Source organism: Phasianus colchicus, chromosome 7 (genome assembly GCF_987193195.1).
Source record: "Phasianus colchicus chromosome 7, bPhaCol1.hap1.1, whole genome shotgun sequence".
Taxonomy (NCBI): Eukaryota; Metazoa; Chordata; class Aves; order Galliformes; family Phasianidae; genus Phasianus; species Phasianus colchicus.
In genome coordinates this window covers 18,667,502-18,685,322 of record NC_143442.1, presented here as the reverse complement: position 1 = coordinate 18,685,322, position 17,821 = coordinate 18,667,502, and the positions used below count along the sequence as shown (strand labels likewise).

The window sequence follows — 17,821 nt, the reverse complement described above, 5'->3', positions numbered from 1 at the left end:
TAAATATCTAGCTCTGATGAATTGGGTTATGTAACATTTTGTATAAAATGGAATTGTGGTCATGTATGTAACTTGAAAAGTAGACTGTACATCATTTGGTCTTCTGGAAAGACTGCTCTGTATGGTCTAGTCAGTATTTGAGTGCTAAAAGGGAAGGAATAAACAAAATCTATATTTTAGAAGTATTGGCATATATTACAGATGATGTTGCCAGATAAGACAAGTTCACTCTAAAAAAAATTATAGTCAATTCATTGCATCTGGTATACTTAATTTGAATGGAAATAAAATTACCTGAATGTAGTATTATTACAAGAAATTGTTGCAGTCCAAAGAAATAATGTGGAATTCTGGTCTGCAAAAAATGTGCCCCACTGGACCCTACTTCTAAATAAGAGACTGAATGCTTATTTGACTGTTTCCCTGTCCTTGTTTGCCACTGATGTGCTGTTGCCATTTTGCCATCAAAAGATAAATGGTGAGAATTTAAATCACTACTTTCTTCTGTCATGTTATTGCTCTTAATATTGAGCAAAACTTATTTTTATTTTTTTCTGTAAGGAATTTAGTGAAGCCTTCTAAAATTGTGTAGCATGAATTTTATAAATGCCATAGTATAAAGCTCCCGCATTTTTAGTAAATGATTCAGAAGTATCCACCTAGTTGATTGTAATGGGTTTTTCACTTTACAGTTCACACTTTTTTTTATGTTGTTTAATTTAGTCCTGTCTGATACCTTAAGGCAGAAGGTCCGCTCACGGCTTATGAAACTGAACAGAGCAGTCTGTCTGGAATGTCCAGAGTTTCACATCCCTTGGTTTCATGAGCACTATTTCCAGCGTGTCTCGTGTAAAGGTAAGTCATTGAGGAGAGCTGCGCTTGTTATTATAATAGCTGGGTACTTGTTCTAAAACTGCTGGGCTGACACTAGCACACAATAGAAGCTCAGAAAGGCATACTCCATAATACGCTGAAACGATGTTCTTCAAAAGTGCGAATACTTAGGAGGTGCAAAACAGCAAGGCAGTTCTTCCCAGGAGAGCCAATATACTCGAGAGGAGGTATTTATATGTAAGAAATACGATTTAAACAAAATAGAGCTGGTATATATGACATGGAGGATGGTGTAAGAATTGGGATCATCGAGATTGTCTACTGGAGGAGATGCTGTGTTTTCAGAATGGAACACTTTGATGACTTAGCCTTTAGGAGGCTAAATTTCTGTCATCTTCTTCAAAAGAGTCAAGGTCCATCAGGGGTGTGAGATGGAGTGGTCAGGTGTTCAACCTCATAGATGTAGCAGCTGAGAACTGTCAAAACAGCAATGATCTCAGGAAGTCTAGATGATGCAAACACAGTGTCTCCTCCATTAATTCTTATGGTATTAATTCTGCTTTGCTATCTGTCAGGCTAATCTTTTTTCTAATCTATGAGACTGAAGGTGTCTAATGGAGCAAGGTATTAAGCAATCTGCAGCAGACTATGCCTGTAATGGATGCAAAATTATTAAATACTTATTTAACAGTCTAATCATGATTAAAAACAAAATTCAGTTGATTAAACCTGCAACCAAAGTGCCTGTGGGAAAACGGGGATGGAAATTCTGGATTTGCAGTTTGTGTTTAGTAGGTACCTGTCACTTTCTACTCAAAAGATGATGATGTGACCTCTGAATTGTGATGGAATAACACCAAGGATCACCGCTTTAATTCAGTAGGCTGGCTATCAAAAGTGCAATGTCACAAGGTACTGTTTCAAAACTTCAGCTGTTGTGTGTTTTGACTTATTAATTCTTTATTTTGTCTTTGTAGGCATTAGCCGAATAAATCCACTGCGACAGCATGTTCACAGAATGCTGGCAGAGATCTTAGGAGGGAGCCATTATGCAAGAGTATCTGTTCTCACACCATACTACTATGAAATAGGTGAGAAGTTCCATCTTCAAGGATTGTTTTGGAAACCGCTGATAGCACAATTATCCCCAAGGCTGGGAAGCCCCTGGGGCTGACTATTTGAAGGCCACAAGATACCACAAATAAGAAATACCTGTTTTGGCAGTTTATATAGAATACACTTTCTAACAGTTTTGCATAATTCAGGTACAAATGTTGGATACCTCTATGATGGTTGTCACTTAGTTTTGTCTAGAAGCAAACACTATGCTGAACAAATTATTTTCCCTTTTTCTGTCTGTTTTCATCTGTTATGTTTTCTCACAGATTTTGAATGCATTCTGGATAAAAATAAAAAGCCTCTTTCTTACGTGGCTCAGAATATACTTCTGGATGATTTGAGGGGAATACACCCGAGACATGACATCAAGGATGAAGACAGAAAGGCATTGCCACAAGGGGCTCAGAGGTGAAATTCTTATACTCTTCAAGCTTTAGATCAAATTTAGACCAAATTTTTGTTGTTTATGTCCTAAATAGTTGATGGAACACTTGGGCTATTTATTTTTCTGTTTCTTTTTCTAAAAACTTTATTAGATTTAGCCTTTCTGTGTGTAGTGGTTTGACCCTAGCCAGCAGCTGAGCTTCCATCTACTTGGTCACTTACTATTTCCAGTGAGACGGAGAACAGAATCTGGAGGGAAAAAAAAGAGGGGAAAAAAAATCTCTTAGGTCAAGATATAGACAGTTTGATAAGTGAAGAAGGTTTGTTTGTTTGTTAAATAAAAGAAAAATCAAGTGATGCAGATGCAACCACTTATCACCAGCAGACCTAGTGCAGCCAGCTGCCAGACAATGACTAATTTGGAAAAAAAGCTCAGTTTATTGAGGAGCATGATGTTACATGGTATGGAATAGTGCTTTGGCCAGTTGAGGTCAGCTGTCTCAGCTGGTCCCTTCCTAACCTCTTGCCAAACACAGCCTACGATCTGTGGGGGCAGAGTAAGACACAGAAGGTCTTGATTGCTGTGTAAGCAGCATGGAGTAACAGACAAAACACGGGTATGTTATCAACACTCTTTCGGTTACCCGTCTAAAACATGGCACTGTGTTAGATGTTACGAAGAAAATTAAATCCACCTCAGCCAAACTCAATGCAATAGAGCAGATAGGTATTCTTGAAATATGTATTTTATGACATTGGAATACTCTGACCTCTTCTAACGTAATCCTTGAAAATGCTGGTTGCTGGTTTTGCCATTTGGACAGAGCAGATGAAAGACAGAAGAGTTCTTCCTAAAGTTCAAGTATCTCCAAATAAATGTAAGAAAAACATTTTGTCTACTTTCAGGTAGTTGTTTAATTTTTTTCTTCTTTGAACTGTTAGTTGCAGGAAGACTTTTGCTAGATAAATCTATCAATGCTGAACTAGACATTTTACTTTATCTGAAAGTAAATACACTTTTTTTGTTTATTTGTTTGCAGGATTGCTTTGGAATTTCTTGATTCAAAAGCTTTTAGTAAAGATTCACGCCACCTGAAAGGAGAACCTGCAGTGAAAAAACGACACCTGGAAATACTGGGGTACCGGGTCATTCAGGTGAGCAGCCAACAATATTTTGTATTCTGTTGAGTTGTGTTGGTAGTGCAGATTGATGGATTTTCCTTCCAACAGATTTAAAGACAGTTTTCATCTGATAGTTAAAAGCCACTGAGTGAGAGCAATTTTTGAATTTAGAGGAGTAATTTCTAGCAATTTATAGAAATAATAGAACTTATCATCTCTGACAGCAGCTGCAGAAAAGCTGGAGTCAAAAAGGCTTAGTGTTACCTCAGTGCAGGCAAACTAGCATTCTGAACATAGCCTGAGTAAAGGAGAAAATATGAAACAAGTTTCAGTTCAATTCAGCAAAGATTTTCATATGAGAAAAAATTGAACGCACACTCATTGCATACACAGAGCCAGTTATGGCAGCTTGAAAAGGGTGGTGGAGGCTGGCTGGTTGTGGAATGGTAGTACCGTGACTGCAAAGCTAGTGACCAGTGTAAATTCCCACTCAGGAGCACAGACATAGCAGGGGGCTTGTGATCAATACTGATTCTCCCATATAGATATATCAATACCTATAGCACCTACTCTGACTTGTACTGGAAGCCTTCTATAAGCTTAAGCTTTTTTTTTGTTTGGGGTTTGTTTGTTTGTTTTTTTCCTCCAAACAAAATAAACATCCTTTCTTGTATTGCCCTGAGATTAAATGTTGGGCTACTTGACACACCATTTCAGTTTGATACTTTTACACTGCAAACTGGTAACCTTGGGTTTTTCTCTCTTAATGGATTTCAAAATACCTCAGGTGAAAGATGGGGTAATGGAGTTGTCATAGCTGTATTGTATGGGTATCTGCTTTTCATCTCTGCAACTATTACTTTGTGGAAGCAAACTGACAGAAGGCATGTGTGATAACATATTTTAATGTGGAGAACAGTAGATCCTTTCTGTGCTGTAAAACTGTTTGTGACTTGTGTCAGGCAACATTAGCACTTAGTTTGTGTGACTTTGTTCTACAGATTCCTCACTTTGAATGGAATTCTATGGTTCTGTCCACAAAACCTGAGCAGCTTGAGTATCTGAGAAAACGTCTGTATGAAGCTCAGTGATACCAAAAATGTAATTACAAGTAAATTTTTTTAATACACTTTGTATAACATTAAACTACTTGTAACCCTGGAATACCTGCCAAAAGTTGTCTGTGAGTCAGCTGGACTAGGGGCATTGGGTGTCATGAGACTGGATCCTACATTTGTTAGGGGTTATAAAAGGCTGGTCACAATATGCTGCAAATGTGTGATTGAGATGCATAAAAGCTGCCATTTCTGGAAGCTATTATTTAAGTATATGGGTCCGTGACAGTTTTGCCATACAACTGCATTATTACCTACTGAGATTTGACCAGATATTTAAGTGTCCAAAGAAAGAGCTGGAAATACTGACTATGGAATAGGAGGTAGCAAATAGAATGGAAACTATGTCTGTCCTCCAGTATGTGACAAAATGAGCAATAGGGATCAAACATAGTCTCTCTGTACTGTGAAACTAACAAGTGAAATGTAGATTTACTAAGAATAGGACTGCTATTACAGCCATTCTGTTTTCATCTTCTAGAACAGAGAACGTGGGTGACAATGTCAGGGGAGGGTGTGGTGCAGTGAGGAACCTCCAGCTGCTTGCTTTTTCTATCCTGTGATACAGCATGTACAAAAGAAGGCTTGAGTCCTCTGGAATGCCTTCACATACCTGAAAGGTAAAGTAGTTTGAGAGGTCTGGCAGTCACTCCATCCATTAATACCTGCAGCCCAGTTTAACTTGGAAGGGATAACTGAGGGATGAGGAGGAAGTACTGTTTATGTCAGACATAGGTACCCATTAGTGACTGGATAATTTGTGAAAATGTTTGTAATTATCAGTTGGACCACTCCTTTCTAATAGTAATAAAACAAAATTAATCTGTATAAGCTGCCTGTTCTGTAAATGAGAGTGCACAAAAGAACAAAATAAGGCAGAAAACTGAAACCAGAAATTGAGAACAAGAAAAGTCTTCAGAGAGTCATAAATATTACCTTGGTTACATGGTGAAATTGCTTTACTTGTGGTGTTTCAAAACCATCAGCCAGTTACATTACCAGCTTCCTATGATCACATAGAACTAGGGTTTTGTCAGGAGTTAGAAGATACGGGAATGTAGAAGGAGAAAGTGGAATAGACAGGAGAACATTAATTGTAAAGTAATAAACCGTAGGGTGGTTATACTATGGCAGATCACCCTATTTTCAGAAGCAGCCATGTTTGGCTATACTTCCTACTACGTCACAATGACTGCAAGTTATGCCCGTTTCACATACACAACATGCCTACTTTTCTTGCGTTTTTAGAGAAGTAACGGACATTCTGTTTACCATGTGCTTTGAAGCTTGGGAGAAGTAAGCATCTACATTTTCATTGACCACTGTGCACCTGGCTTTGTTTTTCTTCGTTCTAAACCTTGGTAATAGGAGAAGAGTATATTTTTAATTGACTGAATCCAAATGAACGTAGTAATGAAAAGCTAGGAAAAATGGACAGAACTGACCAAAGCTGCAGTGTTCTCTGGAGGCGATCCTCCTGTGTAGAATGACTGAGAGCACTAGTAGATGCTTGTCTGCTTATGGTGATGGTGCTTCTGATTAAACTGAGAAGAGCTGAATAGGGCTGTCGTGGAAAAGTGCTTTGGGGAAGTGCTATTGAATGCACAGTATAGAGAAGGACTGCATACACATTATATTTTGTATAAAATGGAGAAGATAATTATAGAGGTTAGGATATCAGAAGGTGAACTTCAAGTCAGAGGGCTGTTGTGTGGCCCTGCTTCTGTACAGGTGGGCATCATGTAGCAACTGCAGAGTTTAAAACGTGACAGTGGCTGTAGCTGTCGTGGGCTTGAGGTGGACTCTGCAGTTCAGGTACATTCAAGTTATGTATGGATAAAGTTATGGGTACTCACAATGTGGAGAGGATTAAAACTGACTAAAAGTGGATTCAGAAAGTGTATCTACACAAAATATAAGACAACGTCATGTGATGTTTTAACAGCATTAAAAACGAAGTTTAATTGTTACTAGTTAAAAGTTTAAACATTAAAATGCATCAGTTATTTCTTAGGTAGGTGCTTACTTGTGCAGTTGTTCTAGCATTTTTCATGAATGCCTATTAATGGCCTAAGATCTCTGAGAAAACTTACCATTAAATATTTGCTTTGGAAATAAATACAAAAGCATAAAAAAATGGAAATCCTTGTTATGAGAAACCAAAACATAATAGGCAAAGCTATTACCCCTGTAAAATTGTTTTTTTCCCTCACAGCTGCCTACTCTAGATAAGGTTGGTGTTTCTGTTTTCAATACGCACTTCAATTCCAGGCTAAATTAATTATTTTTATAAGGCTCCATTGAAAATGTTTTCAAAATATGACTAAAGAATGCAGGAGTTGCATACACTGTTGCAGGGAGAAGTCAGGCTGTACAAACAGCTGGTTAGAATAAAATCAGCACCTACTAGTTGTATTTAACTTAACAATCCATTAATTCTTGAGCACTGTTTTCAGATTAGCCACCACTATCCTGGACTGAGAGTAAGGATAACTAGTTTTACTTTCCATGGGGTAGAAGTCTTCATTTATTCTAATCAACATTAATTAGAATTCTTCAGGATTTTAAACGTTAGCAAAAATTCACTTATTGATTAGCTAGTAAATACCTTAAGACTTGGATAGACAGATTAACTGTTTAACAGTTAACAGCATAACTAGTATGCTGCTACAAAACTCTGAAAATCTGGAGACATTTTCATGCAACAAATTCAGAAGAGCCTATGAAAACTCCTGCATCATATCAAATATTTCAGCATTTTGTTTACAGTTTCGACAGCTTGAAGAGATTTAAACGTGTAGCCAAGCAGGAAGCTCCAGTCGCATATCGGATCTCTTTCAGTATGCCAACCCATTCCTTCTTTTCATCATCATACCTGCATTTAAGAAAATAAGGTCAGAATGTAGCTTTGTCTAAAAAAAGAATAATCCACAGGTTCCAAAAGCTTGTAGCAAACTTGTGCTGAGTGTTGCTACGAAAAGCTGCTTTCGTTTTCTAGAACTTAAGAGAAGGACATTCTTGTCCATGTGGGTTGACTTTTTCCTGAACCCTAAATCTCATTGTGGCCTGTTTCAAACTTCACTTCTCCTATAAAAGTCTCCCCCTGCTGCAGATCCCTTCTAAATTTTTTTCAAGTTTTACATATGAAAGTGTTTTTTATGGGCATCCTTTCAGTGGTTTTGCCACTTCAACTCTTCAGTCTACCACAGTAATGGAAGAGTCACAGTAGAGACACAATGTTTCATCACTCCTACTGTGACATAAATAAATAAATATAGGAGACTTCTGACTTTTCTCAGAACAATTACTCATCTGGCTATTAATACAAATGTACAAACCTTTCTGTACATGCAGACTTTATTGCATAAAAATGTTATAAACCAGAATATTTTTATGGCACACTTAAAAGGCTAAACCTGCCAACAGAGACAGCAACATACTCTTTTACCTCATATCACAGAATTGTTTGAGTTGGAAAGGACCCTTAAAGGCCACCTAGCCCAACTCCCTTCCAATGAATAGGGACACCTACTGCTAGGTCAGGTTGCAGAGAGCTCCATCCAGCCTGACCTTGAATGTCTACAAAGATGGGGCTTCCACATATCTGAGCATTCTGTTACAGTGCCTTACCACCACTATTGTAAAAAAACTTCTAATGTCCACTAGCTTCTCCCCTCCATTAGCTTGAAACCATTTTCCCTTCCACCACAACAGACCCTGCTGAAAGCTAAAGAGTTTGTCTCCTTTTTTACCGCCCCTGCTTTAGATACTGAAAGGCTGCTCTCAGGTGTCCTCAGAGACTTCTCTTCTCCAGGCTCAACAGTCCCAGCTCTCTCAGCCTGTCCTCCTAGGGGAAGTGTTCCATCCCTGGGATCATTTTTGTGGCCCTCCTCTGGACATGCTCTGTCTGTGTCTCTCTTGCACCAAGAATTCCACATCTGGACACAGCAATCCAGATGAGGTTTCACCAGCACAGAGCAGAGGGGCAGGATCACCTCCCTCTCCCTGCTCACCATGCTTCTTTTGATGCTGTTTTGATGCAGGATACTGTTGGCTTTCTAGGCTGAGAGGGTGCACTGCTGGCTCATGCCCTGCTAAACATCCACCAGTACCCTCTACTCATTTCTAGGAGGTTGCCATGACCCCTTTTTGTGAGACCTTGCACCTGGATTTATTGAACCTCATAAGGTTCATTTGGACCCTCTGCTCGAGCCTGTGTAGGTCCCTCTGGATGGCATCCCATCCCTTGGGCATGTTGATCACACCACACAGTTTGGTGTCATCTGCAAACTTGCTGAGGGTGCACTTGATCCCACTCTTGATGTCATTGATGAAGATGTTAAAGAGCACTGGTCCCATTATTGACCCCTGAGGGACACCACTTTTCACCAATCTCCATCTGGACACTGAACCACTGACTACCCATGACTACCACTATCTAAGTATCATCTTGCAATCAGTTCCTTGTCCATCAAACAGTACACATGTCAATCCATGTCTTTCCAAATTTGCAGAGAAGGACATTATAGGAGATTGTGTCAAAAGCCTTAATGAAGTCCACATGGACAACACCAGTGGCTCTTCCTTTGTCCACTGATGCAGTTATGCCATCAAAAAAAGCAACAAGGTTGGTTAGACAGGACCTGCCCTTGGTGTAGCCGTGCTGGTTATCTGATATCACCTCCCTCTCTTCCATGTGCCTTAGCATACCTGCCAGGAGGATCTGTGTCATCATTTTCCTTGGCACTGACGTAAAACTGACTGGTCAGTAGCTCCTTTGGTTATTCTTTCTACCCTTCTTAAAAATGGGTTCTATACTGCTTTCTTTCCAGTCACCAGAGACTGCACCTGACCATCATGACTTTCCAAGTATCAAGAGTGGCTTCGTGATTACATCAGCACTCTGGGACGCATCTCATCAGGAGCCATAGTCTTATGGACAATCAGGTTTCTCAGGCAGTTGCGAACCTGATCTTCACTTACATCCTTGCTGTATCGTAGAAGAATCTAAAGGCCATTCAAATCACTCAGACTATTCAAATTATTAGTAGATTGAAATAGTTATTATATCCAAATCTTGCATGCATCACTTTCTGACAAATATTTTTGTCAACAAGTCTTTGCAACCTGTGTTATGGTTCATTTCTGAAGGTAAACGTACTATTACTGTTACCCCCCTATTGTCTACAAACATCACTGTTCAATAGAGCTTTCTATTAGGAAGGTATTAAAGTTAAACTTACTTCCATATGTCAGTGACTTCACTGGGTGCAAATTCTTTAGATTCAAGCTGAATCATTGCAAAGCCTCCAATAGCATACAAAGATCCACTTAAGGTGACTAAACTGATAGAACTTCGCTCCTGGGGAAATTCAGGCACAATCTCCCACCTGAAGATGGATAAAAAGAAAAACATACATGTCAAATACAAGTGAAATTTACTAAATGGTTAGCACCAAAATACAGCTCCAGGTAACATAAATGATGTTTTTGAGGACTGCCTGAATGAAACTGATTAGTAAAAGGAAAAAATGCTGAGATTAATCATTAGTGAGTTTGTTTCTCCATCCCTGCAGGAACTTGATGAAGGAATGCAAGTCTTGGTATGATGGAATTATATCCATCTCCTTCCAGAGACCAGTTCTTACAGGTCTCCTCTTCCCACCGTCTCACTGATATGCTTTATATAGTTATGTCTCTTCCCCTATTGCTCATTTTTTATCCCTGTAGTTTCCAAAATGAGTTTTCATTTCAAGTGGCAGTAATTTGAGTAATAAATGAATAAATTAATAGAGCTCATTAACATAATTTCAAATATTCTTCCAAGTCACACATAGGAACATATAAAACATACAGAAATCTCACTTCAAGACAATGTTAACATCAAAACTAGTGAGCTAATTTGCTTCTTTCACTCATGTGATTTGTCTATAACAAAACAGTAAATGAGGACAATAGCCTGCAGATGTTTTCTGACCACAGGTTGCACCTGTCTCAATAATGGAAGAGTAAGAACACACTAAACATAAAGATAACAAAATTACCTTTACTTTCAGTTGATTTCTATACAACATATAGAGTCTAAAGTTACGTTAAAGAATTACTTGCATAATTCACTTTTCTATTGTCAAATGCTGTAAGTAGGTTTTTTTTGGTCTTTTTTTAAGTAGGTCTTGAAATTTAGTTTGTGTTGTGAGATTGATGGATGCAATGCCAGTCATCACTGTAGATATCACAGCCAACTGTGTTTATTCACAACCTAAGTACTTACATTAATAACTACATTGAGGACCTCAGAAAAGTTAAAAGGTATCATAATGAAGTTTTGATAATTTTATTCTAATATCAGCTTCTGAACACCTTTGTGACCATCCCAAGATTTTAAATGCATAGATGATAAAACATTTGCTTAAAAACAGCTTGAGCATTGCACTCACTTATTTGTGGTCAGATCAAAAGCTTCAACAGATGAGGTAAGGCCTTCTTCAGTGACACCACCGGCAATGAAAATCTTGCCTTTATGGATGGCTGTTCCAAACATTGAGCGAGCCACTTTCATTGGAGCTAGGTCTCTCCAGTCTCCTTTCTTTGGGTTGTATACAAATACTCTATTAGTACATTTCCTGGGGAGAAAAAGGAAAACTGTAATCATTTTTAATGAACTTTGGCTTCTTCCAAGTGATACCTAGTTGAGGCAGTTTGTGCATGTTTATGTGTTGTGCCTCTCTTCCTCTCTATGAGGTCCTCTCTCATATCTGACCTGGGGATAGACAAGACAGGTCTAAAAAGCACTTGTCACATCTTGTTCTACTTAAAATATTCACTTGCTTGAAGAAAATACTACCACACATTGAATAGCAGTAAAAGCACTAGTTTTGGTTTTTTTTGTTTTGCTTTTGTCACACACATTTAGGTATAAAAGGCACTACAGGTGAGAAAAAAAAAATGAAGAGCTGATAGAGTAGTTCCTTGGTACTTAAGCATTTCTATCTGGAAGGAAATAACACTTATAAAGAGGATCCTCATAACTGTGATGAACATGTATGTAATTTCCCTTAAAGTAAGTAAAATGGCTAAAACAACTATTTGAGATTACAACTTACATGCAGTTTTACCTTATTGAGAAAAAGATAGCCTGTAGACTATAACATGCTGCCTTCTGCCAAACTGCTAGTAAATTTAATGTAGAGATGTAAAAGTGGACAGCCTAATTTCTGAGTGACGACATAAAAATCTATAAAGGACCAACCAAATAATGTTCTAAATAATCATGAAAAGACTTATGGGCTTACTTATCATCAGTTTTTCCACCGAGACAATATATCAATCCATTGTTGGAGATGGTAGCATGGCCATATACTTTGATGGGCAGTTTTTTAATCTCACCCCATTTCATTGCCCTGGAACAAAGAATACTGCTGTTAGGCTCCTTCAGCTAACAATGGGCTGTATATATGTCCTCATTGGGCAGAATTAAATTTTAAACATACACAGGGTCATAGCACAATACTGAATCTAGAGATTCCTCATTGCGAAGGTCCTTGCCTGCAATTACATAGATCTTGTCGTCTGACTCTCCCAGCCCGAAGAGACACCTGGCTGACGGCAGTGGAGGAAGGGCAACCCACTCACCAGCAATGCTATCCAGCTGAAAAAGCACCACAACAGAAGTGTTATCAGAGGCAAGTAGTAAAAATTCATATGACAAAACTGTTCCACAAATCTCATTCAGTATCTCAGCAGTTCAGCTGCTCACCTGAACAAGCTATCCCTCCCTTGGTGCAGCTATTGAATGGTAATTTTTACCCACCCATGAATCATGACACTAGCACCCACATAATGCTACGCAGCTCTCTTTGCACCTGCTCACCTTCATTCCTCACAGTTTCTTTGCTTTTTTAAGTTCTTCTGCACTCTGAATTTCCTATATGTTGGAAAGAATGTTTAATTCTTCCTCTCTGAAGGAAGCAAACACCTCGGTCATTCCACAACTCCACATTGAGCAGGTTGTGCTAATTGCTACAGTGAGAGATGCCAGACATTGTTAACGGTCTCAAAGCATTACGTAGCAAATGGCACAGATGTTTCTTGTGCAATCCCTAGAGCAAAAGAAGTGATGTTTCATCACAAATAGCTGCAAAAGTTCCTGGGACATCTTGATAAGGACTTCACTCCTAAGCAAAAAGGGAGGCAGTGCAGCTCCATTAGCAATAACACTTATGTCATCCCTATTGAAATACTCCTAAGATGTATCAAGGTGAAAACACCAAAAGAAAAGCAGCAGGAGGGCAAAAGAAAAAACAAACAAACAAACAAAAAAACAAGAGAACATTATTTTCATAGAACTGGAGTACTTTTTTTTTTTTTTAATATCTAAAAACTTAACATTCAATCTGTATGTTCCCTAGCATATGGTATTTTTCTCTTCCGCATATAGATTTCATTGATTATGTACAGGCAGGAAAGGTAAAATCTGAGTTGGCATGAGTGTAAGTGCATTTGATGTAAAGTGAGAAAAAGTTCAGTCAAAGCAATCAGATCGGGGTTTAGCTCAGTGACATTCTTTTTCTAGAAGTGTGTTCCACAGTCAAGATAAAATGCATCTCCCAGATTTGATGGACCACTAGTTCTGCAGCAATGGTGAAGTGTAGTTCAAGGCTGTGGGCTGCCCCAGGAGCTAGATTTGGGTAAAGAGGTCAAAACATGGAGATCACAGATGACAGCCTGCTGTTTGTATCAGTCGTGAAGATGACATCTGCACAGTTGATAGAGCAATAAACAATCAGTCCTGCATTTTTGAGCCAGCGGCAGCCTGGTTTTGTCCTAGGTTACCAAACCAAATGGTAACAGGTTGTAGTAACAGAGTAACAGGTGCATTACTAGGAGAGAAAGGACTATTAGGAAGTGAGTGTGGTATGGCACCGTATTAACATTTTTCAGAGAGCAGCCAGATGAGTAACGCAGAAAAGTATTTTAACTATATGCAGTAATGGCAATAAGAAACCTTAAAGATGACAAGTGAGGAAGCAGGATTTCAGGCTATTAATTTAGACATATAGCATTCTGAATGTTTAATCAATTTTTAGTATCCCTCTTGAAGTTTAGTTTTTCAGAGACCCCTATCTAGTAGCTTCATTCAGCTCTGCATTACATACAAAAATACACCAATGTGGTATATCTATTGGAAGAATATAGCTGTAACAAGTTCTGCATTCCCTGATTAGCACTTTTCACCCATAAAGGGACATGAAACAGTGTTAATCCCCCTCTAGCAAAATTACTTTCTTCTCATAGCTATATGAAATTTTTGGAACCAGCTCCTTCATGGTCTGTGAAATCAGTGAACCATAGTGCTATAAACACTCACTATTTTCATTTTGAGATATCTGAAGGCTTTAGAATCCTATCACTGACTGTCACTCTGTTTTGTTTCATATTGTCAGAGGACCTACTTTCACACTTTCAATGTGCCTAAGACAGACCATGGCCAGTAGCACACTGTATAATTCACCCTAAGATCTTTTAAACATTAAAAAACAGCATGTAGACAGGTAACTAAATATACAACAGAATTTGTTTGTAATGTAAGCATGCCAAATTGTTATTTTGCTGCTTTTCTGAAATATGTCATGGAAGTTAGTTTGTATTAATTGGCCTTATATTTATAAAGATTTATACACATTAAAACTTTGCACTCAGTTGAAACATGGTAGTTAGTATAATGACATTGACAGTTTGCCAGGAGAACAACCTTCTACCAATAAATTATGTTTTAGAATGCCCTTAGGTTTTCAGATGTAAATGTGACAAAAGGACACGTGGAATTTTAGTGAAAAAGTGACATTTAAAATACAGGTATTATTCTGTCATAAAGATATTTCATACACAAGACAAACATTATATCTGTGTACAAGTTACTCTTTCTTGAGATCTCACCATGGGCTTGATCTTGAAAGAGAAGATACAAGTCCCTTGGTTTAATTTATCTCCATGAGACAAGAAGAGCTTTCTATTGGAACTACTCTCCACTGACCATACAGAAACTTGACAATTCACTTGCACAGATTCTAAGTACCTTAATAATGACTCTTATAAGCACGTACCACACCAATAATTATAAAGCTTATACCTGGAAGAAGTATGATTGGAAAGGCTGATCTTTGTTCTCCTCTTCCACATACAGTCCTCCAACAATGTAGACCTGGTTTTGTTTGGTGACAATACTGGAATGGTTTCTGGGAATCTGTTCTGCCAGGGCTGCCAGATAGCATTCATTTTCGAGAGGATCATAAGCTACCGCAGCAGTGTCATTAACCAGAAGAATTAGGTCTTTGACAAACATGCCGTGTCTGGGAAGGTCATTTAGGTAGCCTGGCAGTAAATCTTCATCTCCTACATCACCATTTACTTCCCCTTTGTTTGACTTTTCTTTATTTGTGCTAGAGTCAGGCAGTTTTCCAGCAAAAGCATCCTTAATAATCTTTACTTTTTTCTGAATATCTGAGTTGCTTTTAATTATATCATCCTTCTCAACATGTTCTTTGAAATATTTTTCTGGCATAAGACGAAAACGTATGCAGTCAAAAACTTCTCCTAGGCTCTTTACTCTGTTCTCCTTGTCTGACCGAACCCATCTCATTACTGCTTCAAATACCAGTTCTTCCTTCTCTACGTTTAAGCTGTCAGGTGAAATAACTGAGATAAGTTCATTTGGTGCAAGCTGCAGGAAATCCTCTTCTTTGCAGATCTGCACAAAATGATCTGAGACAAAATCACGGGCAGAAAAGGCAAGTCTTGGGCAATCAAGCAGAACACCTAATCGAAGGATAGCCAGACAGTTTCCGACAGCAAGCCTCTTCTGAAGATAGGAGACACACACGGTGAATACAGAAGGGATCTGGAAGCGACTGGCCAAAGCAAAAATATCTTGCACATTAGAATCATTAAGATCAATAGTTGCTGAATAAAGGTATTTGACAATCATATCCAGGATGTTGGGGTCAACATTATCTAGAACTACCTCCTTCTTTTTCTCTTCATTTTGCTCAGATAAGAAATACTCACGAAAATAAGGGCTACATGCTGACAGAATCAATCTGTGGCAAGGCAGACTTCTGTCACCAGCTTTTAGGGAGCAATCTACAAATTTTTTCTCTTCCAGGAGTTCTTTGAGGCCATCCTGAAGAAGGGTGGATTGGTAGAGCCTGAGTTCTTCAGTGAGTTCCCTTTGGGAATCCATTTTGCAAATACTTGGGGAAGGGAGGGAGCAGAAAGCTTTAGCTGTTGTCTGCCCAAATGTCTGTCTGTAAAAAAGACAGACCAATGTGCTTTGCCCTGCCTGAAGCCTCTGCAACTTAATCTCACACTAGCTAAATATAGGTACCTACTCTTACAGGTTGGAATTTAGGATGCATGGTTTGGAAAAAAATAAAGACTTGTTCTCACAGCTGTCAAAGACTGAAAGAAGCAACTGTTGCTTTTAGTCACTATGGTCAGGTTTTGCCATCACTCTCCACATTTAATCAGTGAGATTACTTGCAATGTAAGAAATTACTTGACATGAGTAAGGACGGCAGAATCTGACCCTCAGTAAGACAGCTATGAGCAAGATCGTAAACATACACTTTATCAGTATTCTCAAATACAAATATTGCTAATCAACTTGTCAGCTGCAATTACTGTTTACGTTGTCAGAAAGTTACTTAATACATTGCCTTGCTACAGACTTTAAATGAGATATTAGTCACAGAGATATTAAAAAAATCCTGACTTTATTATATAAATTATCTCTCTTCTAAAATAATTTTTATTACATACCTCACATCAGCATTTTTTAAGATATAGATTAAAAAAAAATGAATTTTGAGCTGCTTCTTAGCACTGATTTGGTTGTATTTATTTAAAAATAAACAATTCTTAAAGTTATTCAGGTGAAGTACTGTTTTTAACAGTAATTTAAAATTAGGTCCACCTCCCTCTTCCAAACAATCATTCTGCATTTCAGATCATCTATAAACATCACCAATCCCTTCACATCTGATTATTTTAGAAACTGTATTAGCTGTTGTAAAACTAAACTGAAAACAGTACCTAAGAAGTAGAACAAACAAGAAAAAAAAAAACAAACATGTAATACAGCACACGTACATTATTTAATAAATCTTAACAAAAACAATTTTTTAAATCTCAATTTAAGATAAAAGATCCAAATTAATCATGTAGTTTAAGAACCACGAATTAAGAAAAATTATGCATATGGTGAAAATTCACAGTTTAGACTGGGAGCATATATGGTGGTAATACAAAGGAAATCTGAAGCTATTTAATGCACCTTGATGAAAGTACTTTGCTCACAGTATGCTTTTTACCCATATAGTACATGTTTTTCTTTGAATGACAAAAAGACAACTTTGAATGCAAGATATACATACAGTTATAACATCACTCAAGTTTACTGAAATCATGGTTTATTTTCGACCACAGGTAGTGTTTCATTGAAATATATACTTTGAAAGATTTACTACAATCAGCACAATTATATTTTATGCCCTACTATAACAGTCAGCTGCTGAACAACAGCTGAATGAACAGCTCATTTGACTTTTTCCACTTATAGAAAATACTACAGAGGTCTTATCTCCCTAGAAAACGTAACAGCTGCATCTTCCCTTCAACAATAAATGACTCATTTCTAACACATAACACCATAAAGGTCTAATGACTCAGACACAGAATCTATTTGTGTGTGTGCTTTATCATCCCTTAAAAAAAAAAGGGCTCTGACGGAAAAAAAAAAAAGAGAGAGAAGATAGCCAGATTACAATAAAGTACCTGGAATGATAAGTGAAAAACTCTTCATAAATGATGAGATGTGAAAACTAGTATTTGAAACAGTATTGCTTTTTCTCAAAAAGCTGTCAGTAACATAACAGTGGCTCAATGACACAACCAACACAGATACAAAGGGTTGTACATTTTGTACATCCACGCTGCACAGAATGAAACAAATTATGGAAATCTGAATCAATTATATTGGGAAAGTACTTCACTGTGTAAAAATATGAATACTTTAAGTTGAGCATAAAACTGTATGCTATATACTGCATTATCAAAATGGTAGAGCTTTCCTTTTCTGACATGCTTCTAGGTAAAACAACACAGTATGGCTGTTCCTGGCAGCTGGTCACAGGGCAGTGTATAACCATGTGGGGCACAAAACTGCAAAAAAGCAGCTGACAGAAAATGGT

At 37.9% G+C, this 17,821-nt stretch overlaps 2 protein-coding genes across 7 annotated transcripts in view; one reads left to right on the top strand and one right to left on the bottom strand.

Moving 5' to 3' along the window:
* Nucleotides 1–15,557, top strand: part of FASTKD1 (FASTK mitochondrial RNA regulator 1) — a 28,296-nt gene extending 12,739 nt beyond the window's left edge. For 3 of the 6 annotated variants that reach the window (XM_090143995.1, XM_031599497.2, XM_090143994.1), the window contains exons 11-17: nt 724–855; nt 1,812–1,925; nt 2,220–2,361; nt 3,378–3,492; nt 4,461–5,194; nt 12,157–12,256; nt 15,320–15,557. In XM_090143995.1, coding sequence (XP_090000121.1) covers nt 724–855; nt 1,812–1,925; nt 2,220–2,361; nt 3,378–3,492; nt 4,461–4,550 — 593 coding nt within the window. In that variant the 3' untranslated portion in view covers nt 4,551–5,194; nt 12,157–12,256; nt 15,320–15,557. Of the gene's footprint in view, nt 1–723; nt 856–1,811; nt 1,926–2,219; nt 2,362–3,377; nt 3,493–4,460; nt 5,195–7,343; nt 7,469–9,406; nt 9,522–12,156; nt 12,257–15,319 lie in introns of all 6 variants that reach the window. The other 3 variants (XM_090143993.1, XM_031599495.2, XM_090143992.1) reach the window with 3 other exon arrangements.
* Nucleotides 5,193–17,736, bottom strand: KLHL41 (kelch like family member 41). Its single transcript, XM_031599500.2, has 6 exons — nt 14,704–17,736; nt 12,065–12,222; nt 11,867–11,974; nt 11,012–11,197; nt 9,818–9,964; nt 5,193–7,449 (listed from the first exon to the last, which is right to left on the bottom strand). The coding sequence occupies exons 1-6, from the start codon at nt 15,811–15,813 to the stop codon at nt 7,338–7,340; spliced, it is 1,821 nt and encodes a 606-aa protein (XP_031455360.1). The 5' UTR covers nt 15,814–17,736; the 3' UTR covers nt 5,193–7,337.
* Nucleotides 17,737–17,821: the final 85 nt, after the last annotated feature.

Excerpts from the sequence above, each read along its gene's own strand:
- KLHL41 (XM_031599500.2), bottom strand. The coding sequence starts at position 15,813 with ATGGATTCCCAAAGGGAACTCACTGAAGAACTCAGGCTCTACCAATCC. Across the intron at positions 11,198-11,866 it reads GGTGGAAAAACTGATGATAA|GAAATGTACTAATAGAGTAT; the intron begins GTAAGCCCATAA and ends TTTTCTCCCCAG. Across the intron at positions 7,450-9,817 it reads GAAGTCACTGACATATGGAA|GTATGATGATGAAAAGAAGG; the intron begins GTAAGTTTAACT and ends TCTTAAATGCAG.